This window comes from Dryobates pubescens, chromosome 16 (assembly GCF_014839835.1).
Source record: "Dryobates pubescens isolate bDryPub1 chromosome 16, bDryPub1.pri, whole genome shotgun sequence".
NCBI classification, from domain to species: domain Eukaryota; kingdom Metazoa; phylum Chordata; class Aves; order Piciformes; family Picidae; genus Dryobates; species Dryobates pubescens.
The window spans coordinates 10,526,742-10,547,034 of NC_071627.1; the positions used below are offsets into that span (position 1 = coordinate 10,526,742).

Consider the following 20,293-nt stretch of genomic DNA (forward strand, 5'->3'; position numbering starts at 1 on the left):
GACCTTTCTGGACAAACCTGTCCTCTTGCTTCTTTTCTTATGTGAATCCTCATCAACTGGCATCTAATTTGTTGTTCAGCTGTTTGGTTTTTGGGGTCTTTTTCTGTCACTAGCTGAGAGTATATAGCTTTTGCTCTGTCCTTCATACCAGGCATTTTTGAGAGGAAGTGGTGAATATACACTAGAGTAATCTTGGTGCTCCTGGAGGCTTCCCCCTTTCTTCTAAATAGAGATTTTTATTAAAGGTGATAGAGATGTAACTCACCTCCTCCCTAATTTGGTACAGAAAAGATGTTATTTTGCACAGAGTTGGGTAAGAACTGCTTCATTGCTAGCCCCAGCATCTTTGTGCCAAGCTTCTCGCTGTGCTTGGGCTGCTCACAAGGAACATTACTCACCACCATCACCTGAAGTGCAACTTCTGTGTCTCATGAGATGCTGTAACTGACAGAATTAGTTGGTTTTCCTCCCTGCCTCTGTACATTTACTTCCTTTTCCTAGGTGTTCACTTGCCCATACTAGAATCACAGAATCCTAGGCTGGAAGGGACCTCAAAGGCTATCTGGGGCAACCTTTTGTTGACAAAAGCACGATCTACATAAGGTGGTCCATAAGGTGAGTCTTAAGTGTTGGGTGCTGGGGAGGTCACAACTTCCCTGGGGAGATTATTGCAGTGGCTGGTTCTCGTGAAGAGTTTTCTTCATGTCCAATACTCTCCCCAGGAGTAACTACCCATGTAAAGGTGGTGGTTACTGTGCTTTGGGCCTCTATTAAGTGGGTGCCCTGTTGCTCAGAGAAGGCAGGGGCAGCCCTCACCGTGGAGACACTGGGCTGCTGTAAGGTAGTCATAGAACTAGAATGTTTTGGGGTGGGGAGGGAGCTTTGAAAACCATCCCTCCAGTCAGCAGGGACATGAAATAAATGGGGCTGCTCACAGTCCTGCCCAGCTTCATCTGGATGTGTTTCTGAGAATGGGCCATCTACCACCCCTCTGGGCAACACCCCTCAGCCTTTTATCAGGTTTAAATGTTATGCGTGTTTTGCCTTTGAAAATTCCAATTCGTCAACTGAGAAGTTGAGTTGTAGTTAATTTGTGTGAGTTTTCCCTTCCAAAAAGCGGTAATGAAGCACAAAACTGCTTCAGCCTTCTTCGCTTAGAAGTGAGCAAGCACCGAGTGGCACCGTTACACCACCTCGATGTTTAGTAAAGGATTTCTGAGGCTTGTGGAGGCAGTCCTCCAGCCCCACCGCCCCAGCGCCGCCATGCCCGCTGGGGAGGAGGAGACGCCAGCCGCAGGGCGCTGCCCGGGCCCTCCCTGCCGCCCGGGGGCGCTGCCCCCGCGACAGAGCTTTGCCGCCCCCCGCGCTTTCCGCTTCCGCTCTCCCCACGTCCGCTTCCGGCCGCTCGAGGATGGAGGCGCGGGTGGCGCAGTCCGCAGCTCGATTGGCGCGGCAGGTGCGGGTGGCGCCGGGACCAGGGCCGAAGGGTGCGGGCCAAGGGTGCGCGGCACAGTCTGGGACAGCCCGGGGTCGGGTCCTGCCCCGCCGTCTCATTGGCGGGACCGGCTCCGTGCAGGCCGCCCTGCCCAGGGACAGAATGGGGCCCTGGCGGCGTGGCTCGCAGGCCTCCGTCGGGGAGAGTGGCGAAGGTCTCAGGGGTCTGAGGGGCACAGGCGGTGGGCAGGCCCGCGGGCACGAGAGTGCCGGTGGAAGGCTCAGCAGCATATGGAGCCCGGGGTGGCTTCTGTGTCCTGCCGTGCTGTCAGGGTTGCGGGGAAGGCGAGGGACTGGTCTTGGACGAAAAGACGGCAAGCTGGCGGGGGCTGAGGCACCTTCCTCAGCTTCTTTCATTCATCTTGAGACAAAAGAGTAGTGCGGGTCTTGTTGCAGAGACCCTCTGTCGTTAGGTTAGAGCACGCTGTTCAGCTCCTGGCACTTCCCAGCGAGGGTGACGGCTTAAGAATAAATTCTGACAAGAACTTCGAAAAAGCAACCGGAAGCTGTCAAACGCGGTTTCTGTTACCGCCCTCTTTTGTGCTGTTAGTTTGGCTGGCCTCTGGCAGTGGTAGCCGTGCAAGGCTCACCCTGCTGCCAGGCGAGGTGATGGGTAGGAAGGCGTCTTGCTCTCAGGAGGGATAGCACCGGGGCTGCTGTCTCCTGGGAGCCCATAGCAGCCAGAGAAGCACTTTCAGAGGACCTGGTGGAGAGCAAGTACGCTAGAGGCAGTCCTGCCTTTCAAACAGGATTATTCCTGCTGTAAGGTGCTTTCGGTTGGGAAGGAAAGACAGTGACAGCTCTTTTGCTTTCCAGTAGATTTTTTGCTTGCCATATGCACGTTCTTGAGTGACTTTTCAGCGTGTTCACATGTTCAGTAAGCACTGCCATAAAATACTGAGGTAGTAAGTCTGGCTGTTGAATCTCTGTATCTCCTATTGACGTTGTTTTTGCAGTTCTCCTTTATAGCGGCTAGGAGAGGAATGGCATCTTGGGTGTTCTGGCAAGCTGACTCTTCCTTTGCTATCACTGCTAACTGATCTTTAGTCCATAAACAAATGCCAGTCACTCAGGCAAAACAAAAAGGACTGTGTTCAGTTCTTTAACTCTAGGAAGCTGAAGGAGGCCACGTGGAATTACTAAGCCAGTCTACCTGTTGTCTCACTCCCAGCTGTGTGCTTCCTGCAGCAGAGAACAGGGTGTGCCAAGTTTCTGCACTGAGCCAGCTCACCAAAGGCAGAGTAGGAATAGAGATAAAACTGTGCAGGCCAGTAGGAGGGAAAGCAGAAGAGGTGATCTGCTCCCTTCACCACGCTTTCTCAGGCCATTTTCTCTTTTCTGGTGGCTTGTTTTGGTTTCTAATGTAGTAGAGAAAAACTCCATCACATTAAAGCCCAGATACAGAAGCCCATGCAAGTTTAGCATTAACTCGGTGGGGTCTTTGAAAGACATTACCATGTGCTAAGGGAAGATGTAAGGGTGATTTTGGTCCTATTGAAAAAGCTATAGTTCTTTTGTATTCACAGGTGAGGGGAAGATTTCTAATACTCAGCTGACCAAAAGAGCCCTTGGAGATGTCAGCAAGGCCTCATGTAATTCCCGCAGCTTCTCTTGAGGTGGTCATCAGGTATGACCGTTTACTGACAACTTGTGATATGTTCAGGGCTGTGCAGGGAGAATAACCAAGGAGTGATTCTTTGTGTCTTGAACAGCAGCTTTTGCCTGCCTTTTCTCAGTCACATGTTTTGAAGATCAGAGGTGTGTTGGCATTATCACCTTTCCCCATTTGGATGGGACTATGAGAGAGGAGTTTAAAGAGTATTTGTAGTTTAATGTAGTAATTTGTTTAGGAAGAGTGTAGAATTTATATCTCTTTAGTAGCATCTAATGTTCATAGGTGGTTTGCTAGAGAATTAGCTTTATAACAGGTTGCTGTAATACGGAGAATGTGTGACCTTCTAAAGACCTTTTTCCAGGTGAGCTTGGCAACACAGTTACGGGTGCATGGGTCATAGAATCATAGCATATCTCAAGTTGAAGGGGATCCATAAAGATCATCAGGTCCAATTCCCTGCTTCCTGCAGGAGTACCTAAAACTAAACCATACGACTGAGCGTGTCATCCAGACGCATCTTGGACTTGACAGACTTGGTGCCATGACCACTTCCCTGGGGCACCTGCTCCAGTGACTTGCCATCCTCTCAGTCAGAAGCCTTTTCCTAATGTCCAGTCTGAACTTGCCCTGGTGCAGCTTCCTCCTTTGTTCTCGTGTCTTGCTGCTGGTCACCAGAGAGAGGAGGGTCATGGGTGGCATTCTCTTCCTGACTGGCCCATGAATGAGGATTCCTTTGTTGCTGTTTTTGGAGCTGTTAGCTGTGTCCAGCTGTGCAGCTGCACCAGCCCAGCTATTGTGATCTTAACCCCATTAATTCTGGAGCTCAGTGGAGTTCAGCTTTTTCTGCTGGGATGTTTGAAATAAAAAGTTCATTTCCTCACCTGTCTTAGCTGTTGGTGTGCGCAAAAAAGGACGACGTGCATGGCAGCAGCAGTTTTGGGGTAGACAACTAGGGTACCGCTGCTTCTAGGCTCAGATATGTAGTCATTTTAATTTCAGAAGCAGAGTGTGAATTTTTGGATCTGAACAATATTTGTCCTCAGTGCAAAAACTCACCTAAGGGTCTTGCTGACTTGTCCAGATTCTGTGACTTTGCTAGGCAGTAGGTAATACTGAGTGGACACGGAATGTACAGGTGCTGCAAGAAGAAGCTATTCCTGTGTGCTTTTTCTTAAAGCACATTCTTGGATTGAGGGAGGGTAAGTTCTATGTGTCACTGCTCTGATGTTGCTGTGAGTCATGTTGTGGCAACAATGTTTTCTTAAGCTTACAGTGGAAAGCCTGTAAAGCAATGCAATGAAATCTCATACGCTATTTTAAACATAAAGTTCAGTTTGCAATACTTTCAAATAGGTTTGTAAGTTGTATGCAATGCCAGCAGTTCAGAACAGTAAGAAAAGCCAAATGTAAACTCCTGCTGGCTTCTGTGGGTTATATGGGAGAAGGTTTATGTATGTATGTGAGAGAAAATCTGAGCTGGGGGGTGCTGCCTTGGTTTAAAACAAGAAGCAGTAGCCTGCAAAAGGAAAAGCTGCAATGGACTATTGAGTTATTTTTGAGGTACAGCTGTGCTGTTCATACTTTTTAGTTGGCTAAATGCCAAATCAGAGATTTTTGCATAACTTTTTTTTTCCCCTCGTCACATCTGAGTCTGCAGGAAGCATCCTGTTCTGTAGGAGAGGAGACCTTGAGGCTGTAAAAGAAGTGCTGGAAGCTGAGGCACAAATGCAGAATGACCTCAAGAGTACTAATTTTCAGTTTGCTCCACAAATAGGCCAATCTTAAGATTGTTTTGACTCAGTTTTGGGTTTTGTAGCATCTGTGGTTTGCTATAGTGACGTTTGTGGGAGCTGTTGTTCAGATGAACATACAAGATGAGAACATTTGATGGACTGTTTTTGTTTTCCTTAATTAAATATTCTAATTGTTTCAAAAGCAACAAAGTAACTGAACCATTTTTTATAAGGTCTGGTGGTCTGTTTCACTACAGTAGTAACCTGAGATGCCACGCCTCCCACTGTGGGAGTTCTGGTAGAGGAGAAGCTGAAGGAGTCAGATGAGGGGCTGGTGAGCTGAGGTGGGAAGTTCTTGCACCTTCTAGATGCCTTTTCCTCAGCAGTGGCACCAAGTCACTGAAATTTTCAGTAGCCTTCAGACTTCTATTTGTGAGCCAGGTTTGTGGCTGATGGGCACAAAGCTTGTTACAAGAGCTGGACAGCAGGGCAGATGTTTCAGTTACTTGGTTTCTTTAGGGGATGGGGGTGAGGACAGTTACATTGCTGTGTGCAGCAGCTTCCAACCATTGAGCCGAGACTGCCTTCTGAAGCATTTGCCTGTGTCCTGGGCTGTGAAATCTGAAGGGGAATGAGGAATCCTAGAGAAGTTTGTTTATTTGGGAGCATAGAGGTCTACCTCAAATTTCTGATTGCTCTGGAGTGACTTTTGTCAGGTTTAAGGGAGAAGCCATGCTGGAGCTAGGGAAGGAAAGGTGTTGTGGTGAGGTGGCAGTGAATGCATGCTGCAGAGGTGGCCCTATGAATTGCCCTGTGAAGCAGCACGCTGTACAGCTGGTGTTTGATCTTTCTGGGGGTTTGTGAATAATTGTAGTTTCAACCTCTGGAATAGAAACTGTGAGATGGTAAGACTGGCCAAAGGCTTTAGGGAATTTCAAGTCAAATCATTTGACATTTTACTAGACTAAAAAAAAGTGGGAAAAGTGTTCATTTTTTGAGTATGCTCTATCAGCATGAGCTGTTCTGGCACTTCTGTCATGATGTTAAGGAGCTGATTGTCTCACTGACTCGTTTTGGCACAAAGAGAAACCAGCTTTAAACATAAATTGATTGGAATTGCACAACTTACTTATCATTGCCTTTATGAGGCAAACCTGTATCTGAGATCTTGCAGCTCCTCACCCTCTGTCCCCCCACTCCAAGAACTGCTGTGTCACAGCTTAATTTGCTTTTCAGGAAAACGAGATCAAGTTGCTAACTGCAGAAATCGAGCGTCTGAAGAACTTTGGATGCTTGGGAGTCTCCCCAAGTTTGGAAGGGCTGCGAGACGAAAACGCGAAGCTTAAGTACCGCTTAAACTTCCTTCGAAAGGTAGGGGGGTGGAGAATTCACGCTGTAGCCTGTGGGCTTTCTTCTCGTTAAGACAAGCTAAATAAATGATGTCAGTTTGCTACAGCTAGTGATGTGTGACAGCATGCTCAGTCAGCATTCTGATGCCTTAATTGTTGGTGGCACATCAGATATTTCCTGGTTCCTTTAACAGAAACCTACTTGATGAAAAATGTCAGTAGATGAGTAAGTGCGCACCGTACAGTCTTGGCTGTTCAGCTGAGCTCTCTGCCAGCACCACTGACAAAGGTGTGAGAAGTAATGCAGCCCTGCGTTCAGGGGGAAGGTTGAAAGGCAGAAGCAGTGCTTGAATATGTGATTTTTTATGTTGTATGTGTTGCTGCTGTGCCTGGAAGTGTCAGCCAAATCTGTCAGCTATGCTTTGCCAGACAGCCAAGGAAAAATGTGGGATGTAATGGCTCCTCAGATGTAGTGAATTTAGCCTTCTGGATTTTGATTTTTTTCAGAGCCTTCAAGAGGAAAGAAGCAAAACAGCCAAAAGCATGATTAATATCAACAGCTGTCTTCAGGAGATCTTTGGAGCTGCTATTCAGGCTGCCTACCCAGATTTAGAAAACCCTCCACTAGTGGTGACACCCAGTCAGCAGCCCAAATTTGGGGATTACCAGTGTAACAGCGCCATGGGCATAACACAGGTAAATCTGAACCATCTTACAAAGAGAAGAAAAAATGGGCATGTTGTCTGTTGGAAGCTGAGGGACAGGCAGCACAGTGAGAGGTTGCAGTATTGGACCTGTTGCAGGCCTTTGGGCTGAGAATTCAGTGAGTATCTTAAGAGCATTTTAGGGAAAGCACCATCAGCCTTCAGAGAGAAGAGCTTTAAACCCATTGAGATGACTGATGGGAGAGATTGCCACGTTTCACAGGAAAGCTGTTCGGTTCATGGGATCTAAATCAAATCAGGCTTTAAGCGCTGCATTGATTTACTAATGATGTGCAATTAGGTACCAGTTAGTGAGTTGTATGTTTGTAACTAATATCATCAAAACAATACATCACAATTCTGAACAGTTACAAACTGTTAATAAACACCTAATAATGTCTAAATGCTCTTGTGTAACACCAGGAAAGTACAGTGTCCCCACACACATTGGCACAGAGTTCTGTGCACACAGTCCCCTTCTCAAAGGGCAGGTGGGTTACAAACATTCTAGCCCTTGTTGCACACATCTTCTGGTGTGACAGCTGAGCTTTCTACTGGCCCCCCAACACCTGCAGCAGTGAGGAAGGGCCTAGGCACTGCCCTGTGTGCCTGGGTGGGTTATGGGTCCCTGTATGCCCCGTCCTGAACTGCTCTTCATGAGCACAGGCCATTTAAGGCACCTGCTGGTGCAGGTCATTGCTGGGCCTGTACACAGGCTGTGGTACCTGTGAAGCACCTTCTAACAATGTCCAGTCAGGTGTAGACTGTTGCTCAGGAACTGACCTTCAGCTCACTCCTTGGTTTCAAAAGCCTTTCTTTAATTCCCAGGTTACAGCTGAATTTGGCTGATGATTGTTGTGTCCCTTTAAGCATTTTCAGTTTTGTGACGAACGGATGGATGTGTGTACACTTGCATGTGATTGGTAGCATCTGGATTTCTTTTAATAGAGCAAAAGGCAGGAAACTTGGAGGGATTGTTAGGATATTCTCATCTCAGAGGTTTTCGGGCAACAGTAAGAATGGTTCCACTTTCCAGAACACCTGTTAAGCCTGTCCAAAGGAAGGAGTGGGCTTTTTTCAGCTGTTGGCTGGTATCAGCAGTTACTTTGGAAATTATGGCATTGATGCTTCCTGGAAGATATTTGGCCGAAGAGGACCCAAACAGAATTGGAGACACTTCACAAGTTGCTCAGTGGACCAGGACTGTGCTTAAGGAAATGCCGAAGGTGGGGGAGAAGGAAGGTGGTGCATTCTAGCTTAGGTGCTAAAGGACCCAAACTTCCAGTGCATTAATGCCTCTGAATGAACAGGCTGACTTTTTGTGATTGCAGAGCTTTTATTTTACAGTCAACAACAGAAGCAACATTTTTAAATGTTCTGCTGCCATTTCACCTTTAGTAATCTATTGGACTTGTAGTTTTGACATTGAACTTGCCCGACCCTCATGGAATTCTGCTGTCCCAGGTTGTCATCTGCAATGCCTGTTGTCCTGCTGCAATGTGTTGGACTCCCCAGGCAGCACTGATACGTGCCAGCCAGCAGGCTCCTGCCCTGGAGCGCCAAGGCGGAAGCAGCCCTCAAATACGTGTCGTCCTGCCTTGGTCTTGTTAGCACATTGTGGCTGGGCTCCAGCCAGAGGAGCACCCTGGGTGACTGCACTGGCATGGCCTCTCAGGGCTTTACCATCTTCCTGACCGCTGCGTCACCCCAATTAAGTCGCTGTTGGATTCTCCAGCAGTTCTGACTTCGCACCGTCAATGTCGTTCACATAACTCTGTCTCAACCGTCCCTTTCCAGCCAGGGTTTCAAGTTCCAGGCTATCAGCTGTACTGGTGAACTGGGGTTCCTGACATTGGGCAGGCTATAGAGTTTATTCCCTGGAAAGACATGCTGTGTGAGCTGGGCCTGAGCTTGGCAGTACTGACACATGCAGCACACTCAGAGCATGCCAACACAGCAGGTAGGGGATGGAGTGCAGTCACTTCCCTCTGAGAGCAGCAGGTTATGGATTTTCCATCAACTTAAGTTTTTGGGACTTGGCTGTGATGCACATCTCCTCAGGGTGTGCCCTGCACAGAGCTGGACAGCAGTCACAGCGGCTGCCAAGGAGCAGGAGATGCCCTGACTTGGGCAGCAGTAGTACGTGCCAGGCAGCAGCCTCTCCCTGCAGTGCACTGATGTGGAAGCAGCCCTCACAAATGCATATTGTTTTCCCGGGAGCTCGTTAGCATATTAATGCCTGGGGTTTGAGCCAGGACCTCTGCTTGCTCCTTGGAGTAATGGAGTATGGTGACTGTTTCTGGAATGATTCCAGCAATATGCTTTTAAACTGGTGTGCAGTGCCCCTAATTTGGTTTTGCAGTTATTTTTCCTGTAGTTTGGCTTTCACTGAAAGCTACAGAGTTTTGCTTTTCTTACCTATTCTACACTTTTACTCTCTTAGAAGGGTCCTGTTACAATCAGCTATGTGACAGGTTAAACAGGCAGCTGAAACTTCAGTAGAAGTCACCCTTTGCAGCAGACTGCGAGGCAGCAAATAGAAGCAGTAGTGAGTGTAAATGCTGAGTTAACAGAGGTACATGCACCTTGTGGCCCTGATGGTAGTGAGGGGATAGATTACTTCAAACACACCAGAGTAAGAATGGGAAATTGTCCTCAGAAACAAAGAGTTGTGGGAATTTTATAGTGAGAGTGTTGTGTTTTGCAAGGGTGGGTTGGGCTAGCTCACAGAATCCTCCTAAAAGGTGATTTTGTGACATCTACAAAAAGCAATGTGAGAAGATGCTCTTGAGAAATTGTGGAGTTGGACTAGATCTTTGAAGGTCCCTTCCAACCCAAACCATACTCATGCTAACATTGTATGTTATTGTTGCTTGAGCTCCTCAATGGGGCACTTAGGTCTGGAGGGAAAAGAGCTAGACTTGCCCTTTGAAGAAATTTGGGCAGTGTTAGGATTATTGTTTGGTTGGGTTATTGGGTTTTATCTATTCATTTATTGATTGTTTGAGTCTAAGGTAGGACTCAGGGCAGTTTACTTTAGCTTCTTTTAATCAAAAATCAGGAGACTTGCTCTGAAACCACACTTGGCATCAAAACTTCCAACGTGAATGTTGGCAGAGCTGAAGATACCCATGAGCATGAGGAACAGGAGTGGGAAGCCATGTGCTTGAGTTTCAAAGAGCTTGTCCCTATTTGCTGACTTCCCAAACCACTTAATGGATGTTGAGCAATAGCATGGAAGATTTTCTTCTAATGTGGGGACTACCCTTCAGTTATCCTTAGCAGAAGGGAATGAATGTGTTTGGTCTAGTTAGATTTATACTGAGCAGAGAGAGATGGCCTAACCCATAAAATTTGCTAGAAATGTTTTCCCTTTGTGTGGCTCTCTATTACGAAGCTAAAGAATTATGAGCATCTTTCAGTGAGCAGTGTCTGTGTTTTCTCTTTCACTCTGTAGAATGGTTCGTAGGATTGAATTCTCCTTCATCTTCTTGTGTTTCAGATTCTGCTCAAAACCAAGGAGCAGAAGGTTAGCCCAAGAGAAATTGCAGAGAAAATATCAAAAAACATTCCTGCCAACGAATGCATTGAGAAGGTTGAAATCGCCGGTCCTGGTAAGATGGATTCATGTTACACACTGTGTGTCTTCTAAAGCAGATAGGGAGATTTTATACTGGATGGTGAGCTGGGAAGATGAGTTCAACTGTTTTGTGATTTTAAACTGCACTTACAGGGTGGATTGCCTTCTGGTTTAGTGAGCTTCTGTAGCCCTCAGAAAATCTACCTCTGTATTAGAACTGGCAAGTGCAACCCTGAGCTCTTTAATTAGCATTTTTTTCCCTGATCCTTAAGGTATCAGCATTTCACCTTCAAATATTGGTGATGGGTATCAGGCCACGGTCATGAAATCACAGCAAAAATCAATACGCCCTTCCGGCTGATGCTTGCACGGTGAGGAGACCTTGTCCTCTCAGGCCTGAGATGCTAGAGTAGCATGGAGGTTATTAATTGCTGTCTGTTTTGTCCTTGTGACCCAGGAATAAACTCAAGGGCTGATATTCCTTAGGGCTCCAACATGAACGCAAAAATACATGGCACAGCCCTTTGAGTGCTTGGGCAGAAGGTTGTGCATTAGCTCTGTGAAGCTGGATAAATAAAGTAGTGCCACCCCCCAAGCCTGGATTATCCCAGGTGAAGATGTTTGTTTGAGGATATGAATTTTTTAAAAGGAGACAAAAGAGGGTTTGGATTTGCATTCCACAAACCCTGGCATTAGAAATGTTTTTATAAATTCACCTTCGAGTGACAGTGTGCAAGGAGTTATGTCAGAGGAGTAGCTTGCAGCATGTAGCTCCTGCACTAAAGGCTATAGTGCTGTGAAACAGATGCTTGTAATCTGGGAACAGAAATTCTCTTCCAGTGACAGCTTTGTCCTGTTGCTGGAAAATTCTGTTTTCTCAGGCTGGCTTCATGTGCTTTTGTCCTTGATGCAGGGAAGCAGAAATCCAGAGGGAGGGAATCAAAAATTGGTTTGAGGCACTTTTGCAGCCCCAGCACTCAATGCTGGTTTTCTCCTCTAAAGGTTTTATCAATGTCCACCTGAGAAAGGATTTTGTGTCAAAGCAGCTGAGCAGTTTATTGATGAATGGAGTTCAGCCACCAGCTGTTGGCAAAAGGAAAAAGGTATGGCAGGAAGGAAAGGGTCATCCTGTCCCCATAGGGATGAAATGGGCTGCAGGGACCTCTACAGTTCCCCCTGTAGGGATTCACTGAGCAGATGGCCATGTCAGCTGGTTGTTACATCAGAGAAATGGGCTGTGACTCTAGGGGCTGGGGACTGCAGAGTAGGCCATGTGTACCTGGTGTGGTCTCTGGTGGGTGAGGGGCAGGACTCCCTGAGGACTGCATGTTCTGTTGCGATCAGTCTGAGAGCGATCTCTGACGCTGCACTGGGTGGGTGCGGCAGAGCCTCAGGCTGGAAGCCTGCTCTGATCTCCCCCTTCTCTTTTGCTGTGTGCTGCTGGCAGCAAAGGATGTGAAGGGCAGCAGAGGTGAGCCTCTTTCCTCCCATTCCACCTGCCAGCAAAACCCAGATGAAACACATAGGGTGTGGTAATGACTGCTGGGTATTATGCTTTTTACCTTTGATACTGTCTAAGGTGGTGGTGGATTTCTCATCCCCCAACATTGCAAAGGAGATGCATGTTGGCCACCTGCGCTCTACTATCATTGGAGAAAGTATGTGCCGGCTCTTCGAATTCGCAGGTTATGATGTTTTGAGGTGAGTCAATTTCTGGGTATGGTGTCCTTGTTGGGCTAATTTATGCAATACCCATTTCTGTGCTTTGGTCTCTATTGGTCTTTGTCTATAAGCAGATGACAAATAATCCTTTATGTGTTGTAACGTACTACACATAAGCTGAGCAAGCGTAGCAGGGCTAGGAGCCACGGTGGGCAGTGGGCTAATTGCAGCAAAACTGGGAGGCTTGCATGGTTTTGGTTTCTGATATTATGTGTATTTCTTCTTCTAGAACATACATTTTTTAAACACATGTATTTTAAAACATATGTTTGAGAAATCATTATTATTGTCCTCTTTGATTGCTTCAAGGTTAAACCATTTAGGAGATTGGGGCACCCAGTTTGGAATGCTCATTGCTCACCTCCAAGACAAATTTCCAGATTACCTGACTGTTTCTCCTCCCATCGGGGACCTCCAGGCTTTTTACAAGGTATCTCTCACAAAAAAGGGTGTGATATATATGTCAGCATCTGAAAAGCAGATCGAGGAACTTTACAAATTGCAGCGTAGTTTGGGGGACTGGAGAATTGAATCACTGCTGAAAGACTATTGCAGTGACCTGCCACTGGGTAATGAATTGTGGTATCTGGTGTTGAGTTGTCCGTGTGGGGCATGACCAGAGGACTTTGTAAGGATGCCGCCTCCCTGCTTTTTGAGATGACTGCTTGGAGAGCTTGTTAATGAATGTTAGGTTGGTTGAGGGCAGAGAGCAGTGCTTTTCATGTGGTGTGTTCTATCCTAGGAATCCAAGAGGAGGTTTGACACAGAAGAGGAGTTCAAGAAACGTGCATACCAATGTGTGGTGCTGCTGCAGAGCAAAAACCCAGACTTCATTAAGGCGTGGGAACTGATCTGTGACGTGTCGCGGAAAGGTGACTTGCCCAGATTCAGGAACGTATCTCAGCAGTACGACAGTGTTGCTTTCCTCACCTTTATGTCTGAGTCCGTCCTCTAGTTTCTTTTGAAAAGCACTGCTGTACTGCTGTGAGCAGCTTAGAGTAAATGACCAGTGCAGCCAAAGCATGGGACTGTCTCTGGAGGCTTTCGGCCAGATCTTGTGTCTCTAGAATCTAGTCTCGGTCCTAGTCTGATGGAACTTGCTATCTACCTCTTGGTAAATGTATGCCACTGCTCCCTGTTGCATACATGTAATGGAAGCATTTTGTTCTGTTCCCTTCCTCAAGAGTTCCAGAAAATCTACAAGTGCTTGGACATCACACTCATAGAGAGAGGAGAATCATTCTACCATGACATGATGAAAGACATTGTGAAAGAATTTGAAGATAAAGGTGAGGCTTTTGGTCTCAGTCTGAAGTTCTGCAGCAGTCACAGTGAGTGAGGTAACCTCACCCCTGTCCAGTGAGGCTTAGGACTGAAGTTTGTGAAGCTGTGTGTTCCCTACCCTTGTTCTTTTTCTCATTCCCTACCCTTGTTCTTTTTCTCATTCCCTACCCTTGTTCTTTTTCTCATTCCCTACCCTTGTTCTTTTTCTCATTCCCTACCCTTGTTCTTTTTCTCATTCCCTACCCTTGTTCTTTTTCTCAGCCATATTTCCTAAGTGGATCTTTGGTGGCTTTTCCTCATAGAGAAGCATTAGCAGAATTTATTCTTAGATATATTTCATTCCATAAAACTTGAATCTTTCTTGCTGATGCCAAAAGCAGTTCATCTGTGATATTTGCAGGCTATAGCATGAGGTAGTAATGTAATTTATTGTATCCTTAGTAAATAGTGAAGGAGCAATATGACAGACTTCCTGATCTTAGTGTTGTGACTGTATGAGAACTTGGAGACAGCTCTGTGAAGGCAGTGGCATTTTTGGATCATGTTGACTTTGAGCCTGGCAAGAAGCTTAGGGGAGCATAATAGGTCTCTGGTTTTATATGTTCCTGTCTGTATTTGGTAGTTCTTTAGTCACAGCATCTGAAGTGTTCAGATGTTTTGTTGCTAGAACATGTCCAGAGAAGGGCAACAAAGCTCATGAGGGGTTTGGAGCACAAGCCCTATGAGGAGAGGCTGAGGGAACTGGGGTTGCTTAGCCTGGAGAAGAGGAGGCTCAGAGGAGACCTTATTGCAGTCCACAACTACCTGAAGGGAGGTTGTAGCCAGGTGGGGGTTGGTCTCTTCTCCCAGGTAACCACCAGCAGAACAAGAGGATACAGTTTCAAGCTGCTCCAGGGGAGGTTTAGGCTGGATGTTAGGAAGAAGTTCTTCACAGAAAGAGTTATTGGCCATTGGAATGTGCTGCCCAGGGAGATGGTGGAGTCACCATCACTGGAGATGTTTAAAAAGAGACTGGATGAGGCACTTGGTGCCATGGTTTAGTTGATTAGAAGGTGTTGGGTGATAGGTTGGACTCGATGATCTCGAAGTTCTTTCCCAACCTGGTTAATTCTGTATTTTGTATTCTATTACATGTATCTGCAATGTTGACTAGGCTTCTCTCTGAAAAACTTGGTACTCAGTTCTCATGACACCTCCACAGAGTTTCTGTTGCCTTTCATTCCGTACTTCATGACGCTCTTTTTGTGGCTCTAAAGGTGGATCTGGATCTGGACCAATTAGGTCCTTTCTGGTAAGGCCAGATCGGTACAGATTCACTTCCTTATGCATGCTCTTGAGTTCTGAAGTACAGTTCAGAATATGGCAAGGGAATTCTCATTGAGGTTTCTGTATTTGGAGCCATGAATTACTTGATAACATGAGTGCATGGCCTTTTCTTGCAGGTAGCATCTGGAAAGGGGAATATTTCTGCCTGTCCTGACCCCCACCTCCCCCCGCCCCATGCAGTCCAACACAGGATGTTTTCCATTGCTCTTCCAGGATTTGTCCAGGTTGATGATGGCCGGAAGATCGTCTTTGTCCCAGGCTTCCCTGTGCCGTTGACAATCATGAAGTCAGATGGAGGTTACACCTATGACACGTCTGACTTGGCTGCTCTTAAACACAGGCTGTATGAAGAGAAGGCTGACATCCTTATTTACGTTGTTGACAGTGGCCAGGTGAGCATGCCAAGCTCTGCTGGCACAGAGCATCAGAAAGTCTGCTAACCAGTGAGTTACTGCCAACAGTAATGTAGGTAGGGGTTTAGTGTGGTTGGTATGTTTACTTATGCCCTTGTTGATGTAGCAGGGAATCTGGTTTGGGGACTGGCAGTCTTCTTAAGAGCCCCTTAAACTGATTGATTAGAAAGAGACCTAATTACCACTGGAGGTGGGTGAAGCCTAAATCTCAGTAGATGAATCTGGAATAAGATTTGGGTTTCTCCTTATGTAAGGAAATGCAAAATTGTCAGCTCTGTCTCTGAGCAGTGATGGGAATTTGCCAGATTGAAGTGGAATTTGTCTGGGGACATTTTAACTCTCACTGTGAAGGCAGTAAAGATGGGAAGAAAACTGTACATGGAGGAGTAGATTGAGAACCAGTTGTTGGTATTTGTTCCTGGCAGTCGGTGCATTTACAAACAGTGTTTGCAGCTGGACAGATGATCGGCTGGTACGATCCCAAAGTAACCAGAGTGGCCCATGCTGCCTTTGGAGTGGTGCTGGGAGAAGACAAGTAAGTCTTTGGATATAGCTTTTCCTCTGGATATGCTCTGGAAGATGTTTGAGTGAATGGAGAAGACTTCTTGTTTGTAACTGTCATTTCATTGTGTCATGGTCCTTGATCTACATAGTCACTGGTCCTGTGGTCATGTTCACTCTTGGGCCTAGCTTCTGCTGCCTGGCATTTGGGGAGGGGCACTGGGAATGGCTGGTGGAAGTGCAATGCAAGCTAATGTGAAAATATGTCAAAGCAAAGGCCTTGTGGTAGAGGAAAGTTGGTAAAAGAACCTCTTGTGTCCTAGTCTGCAGGGCAGGCCCATGTGCTCCAGGGTTGTTCCTGTGACAGCCACACCTCTTGAAGTTGTGGCTAGATCAGTGCACTCTGACAGTTGCCTGTCATTGCAGACTGGGTGCGTGTGCTGTGGGTCTGTCACAAAATGAAAGGTGTCTTGCTGGTCTGGGCAAGAGTCTGGGATAATTCTGACTGTTGGAGGCTTCCTGGTCACCCCTCTGGGCCACCCCATAGTGTTTTCTCAGAACTGTAGCTCTGTGTGAAGTCAGTTTCTTTAATATGAGGGCATTGTGGCCAGGTGCCTTTTTAATAAGGCAGAAGGAATGAGCAGTGGAAATTCCTGTAAGAAGTTCTGATGTATATCCTAGATCTGCCTGGGCACACATAGTGCCTAGACAGGGAGTGGAAGTGTTTTGCCTCTTAGCAGGTGGTGATTTTGGCTGTGTGCTTTCAGGAAGAAGTTCAAAACTCGCTCAGGGGATACGGTGCGTCTCATAGACCTGCTGGAAGAAGGGCTGAAACGAGCTATGGACAAGCTGAAGGACAAGGAACGGGACAAGGTAGCTGTGAAAAACTGCTTCTCTTTCCTGAGGACTTTACAGATCTGTTCAGACTTGTGGTTCCCACATTCTGGGTGTGAGCTAATATGGATGCTGTAGGTGGTGTACAGTCGGTGTTACTGTTTGGTAGCAGTTTGGGCAGGAAGCTGTCATGGGAAAAGAAGGACATGTGAGCTGCAGGCAGCACACTGGCCTCTGGCTGGTACTGCAGAGCTTTCTAGGGTGGGAGGGGAGGGATGTACCTGGCAGGTGGTGGTAGAATGTAAAGTTACAACTTTGGCCTGCTGGGCTAGCAGGGACTTCTAGTGATGGTTAGGGATCTGCAGGAAGCAGAGCACAGAATGAGTGTCCAGCATGTGTGGCAGACAGTATGTGATGGGGCACAGAGGTCCTGGGGGCCTTCAGAGGGACTCAGCCTTAATCTGGGCAGGGCTACAGTGCTGTTTGATTGCAGGAGGAGGGAGGAATGAATGTGGGGTTGTCTGATGCCCTGAGGTGGAAAGGTGGGTGTGACCCTTTCACCTGGGTAAAATCCCCTCAGCAGCATGGGTTCCCTTGTGAGCCATGCCGAGTGGCCAAGGCTGCCTTCTGGTTTGTGATGCCAACACAGCATTCTTCCTCTTGACTGTGGCCTGCTTTGGAATGGCAACAGGTCCTCACAGCAGAAGAGCTGAAGGCTGCCCAGACATCAGTCGCTTTTGGGTGCATTAAATATGCAGACCTGTCCCACAACAGACTGAACGACTACGTGTTCTCCTTTGACAAGATGCTGGACGACCGAGGAAACACAGCTGCCTACTTGCTGTACGCCTTCACACGGATCAGGTAGGGGCAGCGTGCAGGGAGTGTCTGCATCGTTATCACAAAGGAAGGTGTGGGGAAAGGAGTGACTTAGTTATGTCAGTGGTGTTGGGGGCAGTTGGTAAGAGAAGCCAGCTACATCTGGTACGTGCCACAGGCAAGATTTTATTTGTCATCAGAAATGGTGTTCTCTGCTATCTGAGACAGGGCTCCTCTGTGTAGTGTGTTCTGGGCTTTTGGCTGGCAGGGAGGGGAGCTCTTGCTCATTCCATCAGAGCACTGAGGTGGTTGGAAAAGCATGAGCAAATGCTCACCTCAGGTGTCACTGTTCCCCACCCCTAGCTTTTCTGGCACCCTGAGCCCTGGTTTGCTTGTCAGCAGCAGCTGTACTTGTCAGTGCATGTGCCCAGAGCACATCTCTCCCTGTTCCCCTGCAGTGCCCTGTTCGGTTGCTTGGAGGGTAGCACCCCTCCTGTACCTTCCAAGGGCTCACTGCTATCTTCTGGCCTGGAAACCCAGGGCTGGGTGAAGGAGGAGATCAGCGGGGGGCCAGTGCTAGCCCAGAGACAGACCAGCTAGGTGCTGAGCTGCAGGCTGGCCCTGTGGCAGGTGGAGCAGTGGGGCCCTCACAAGCAGGCTGTGTTCTGGACCGTTTCAGGGCTATTGCTCGCCTGGCCAATATTGATGAGCAAATGCTGCGGAAAGCAGCCAGGGAGGAGGTGCTCATCCTTGACCACGAGAAGGAATGGAAACTGGGCAAGTGCATCCTGAGGTTCCCTGAGATCCTGCAGAAGATCCTGGAGGACTTGTTATTGCACACACTTTGTGACTACCTTTATGAGCTGGCCACCACCTTCACCGAGTTCTATGACAACTGCTACTGCGTTGAGAAGGACAGACAGAGTGGTGAGTGCCGGCCTAGGGGTGCTCTGTGTGCCTGCGTCACATACCGTGGTACAGGAAACGTGTGGGGTGTTTCCCTGTGCTGGGAAGGCTGTTGTCACACTACCTGCTGCTGCAGAGCAAGTGCTGTCCATGTGGGAGAACTGACATGGCTGGAGCAGCCTGGGAGCAGGAAGGTTGAGTACAGAATTGTGAGCAGCCAGGAATCTAGAAACACGAGGGCTGGCCAAGTCTGCCTGGCTGAGGGAGAACAGGAAGGGGGTTGATTTGCCCAGCCAAGGTTGTGGATGAATGGGGTTGCCCTGGGGAAGGCTTTCTGTGGCTTTTCTGAGCCACTGTTCTAGCTCCTGTGTTGGTGTTTTGCAGGTCAGATCGTGAAGGTGAACATGTGGAGGCTGCTGCTGTGCGAAGCCACTGCCACCGTCATGGCCAAGGGATTCGACATCCTGGGTATTAAGCCTGTGCAGAGGATGTAACTGTGCCCTGTGGGGTGACAATAAAGGGACTAAAGAGCTGGAGGTATCTGTGTCTGTGGGGTGGGGAATGTGTGCTAGGGAAGCAGCACCCCTTAGAGAAAGAAGGGAAAGAATGAAAGGCAAGAAGGAAGGGAAGAATGAAAGGCAAGAGGGGGGAAGTGAATAAGGAAGGAAAGTAAGAGAGGGCCATGGGCACAGCTCAGAGCAATTCTCCGTGCAGGAGCCAAGCTCCACAAGCACATGCTTGGGGCTACTCTGCTTCAGGCTGCTGAGTTAAAGGACTGAGAACTTGGAACCCCCAAGTCACCTCCTTGAAACCTTCCAAGCACAGTGACAGTCACCCACAGTCCCAGAGCTGCTTTCTGTAATAACCCCAGCCATCCTCTTTACTTCACATGCCAGGTGTGAGCAGCTCAGCCAGCTTGTGATGTCATCTCCGGCATCCCCCAGCAGAGCACTGAGCTCAGCCCGGCTGGTCTCAGCCCGGCCCTCAGTGTGAGGCCCTGGTGCTCAGAATGTTTGTCTCACGGAAGTTGTAAGTGAGCTGACCAAGGCAGCACTCAGGTACCTGCAGAAGAGATCAAACATGACAGTCAGGACTGAAATTTAACATAACGCACAAGGGAGGTGTGAAACAACACACAGCAGGTCCGTGGAGTCCAGGCTGGAGTGTACCACTACAGGCAAACACACATCACTGCCCTGTGCAGATGGCCAGATAAGGGATGGTGGCTTCCTGAGTGCCTCTGAGCACAGCACTGTGAGGTTGCACACTGTGGGAGCAGCACCACCAGCTGCCAGCAGTGCTGGTGCAGGCAGGCAGGCAGGCACCAGTTTCACCTGGAGGAGCAGGAGGCCCATGGGAGGAGCAGATGGATTAACTAGATTCCCTCAGAGGATGACACAAGGGAATTTTCTTTCCCCACACAGCGATGTTTTGAATCCCTGCAGAGTCAGCAAACCTCTGCTGGGTGCATTTTGATCACTGGTAACCACAAGGCCAACTGCAAGGCAGAGGGCCATGGCTCCTGCCTTTGCCTTGGGATTTGTTGGAAGCTCTGCTGTGTGCAGTAAAGCAGCACCAACCTGAGGCTTTGCTACCTATAAAGCGTAGGTGTAGCATTTGATTTAGGTGCTTACTGATGTGTGTGTGTGTGTACACATATCTCTGTACAGATCAGTATCTGGATACGAAAGAAAGCTGTATCTTATCTACCTGCTGGCCCAGGGTCTCTCTCTATGCAGGCAGTCATAGGGAAGGGCTCAGCTGTGGCAGCTAGACAGGGCCTGGCACCTCATGTCCACAGGTCTGGCACTTAAGCCAGCACACAGCTCTGAAAACACATACTCCTGATGGCTGACTGAGGAATGCCCACAAACAAAACCAGAGCTTGCTCTGGTGCCATGCTGGCAGCAGTGCGACAGCCATATGTGCTGGGGGCTTCACCAGCTGCCCAAGCTGTTGTGCTCCCTGGCCATCTCCTGTTCACAAACCCCTACTCCTGCCATAGCCATGCTC

At 48.0% G+C, this 20,293-nt stretch overlaps 1 protein-coding gene across 2 annotated transcripts; it reads left to right on the forward strand.

Annotated features, from left to right (window-relative positions):
* The first annotated feature begins 1,388 nt into the window (after positions 1-1,388).
* RARS1 (arginyl-tRNA synthetase 1) lies at positions 1,389-18,897 on the forward strand. Of its 2 annotated transcripts, none has more exons than XM_054168302.1 (15): positions 1,389-1,456; positions 6,079-6,213; positions 6,699-6,887; positions 10,398-10,509; positions 11,478-11,578; positions 12,055-12,176; positions 12,507-12,627; positions 12,940-13,069; positions 13,382-13,486; positions 15,021-15,199; positions 15,646-15,755; positions 16,489-16,594; positions 17,247-17,419; positions 18,054-18,301; positions 18,665-18,897. In XM_054168302.1, exons 1-15 carry the CDS (start codon positions 1,412-1,414, stop codon positions 18,772-18,774), a joined length of 1,986 nt encoding a protein of 661 aa, XP_054024277.1. In that variant the 5' UTR covers positions 1,389-1,411; the 3' UTR covers positions 18,775-18,897. The 2 variants fall into 2 exon arrangements, with proteins under 2 accessions (XP_054024277.1, XP_054024278.1); XM_054168303.1 differs by lacking the exon at positions 1,389-1,456 and adding an exon at positions 3,008-3,121 and having other exon boundaries at positions 18,665-18,895.
* Positions 18,898-20,293: the final 1,396 nt, after the last annotated feature.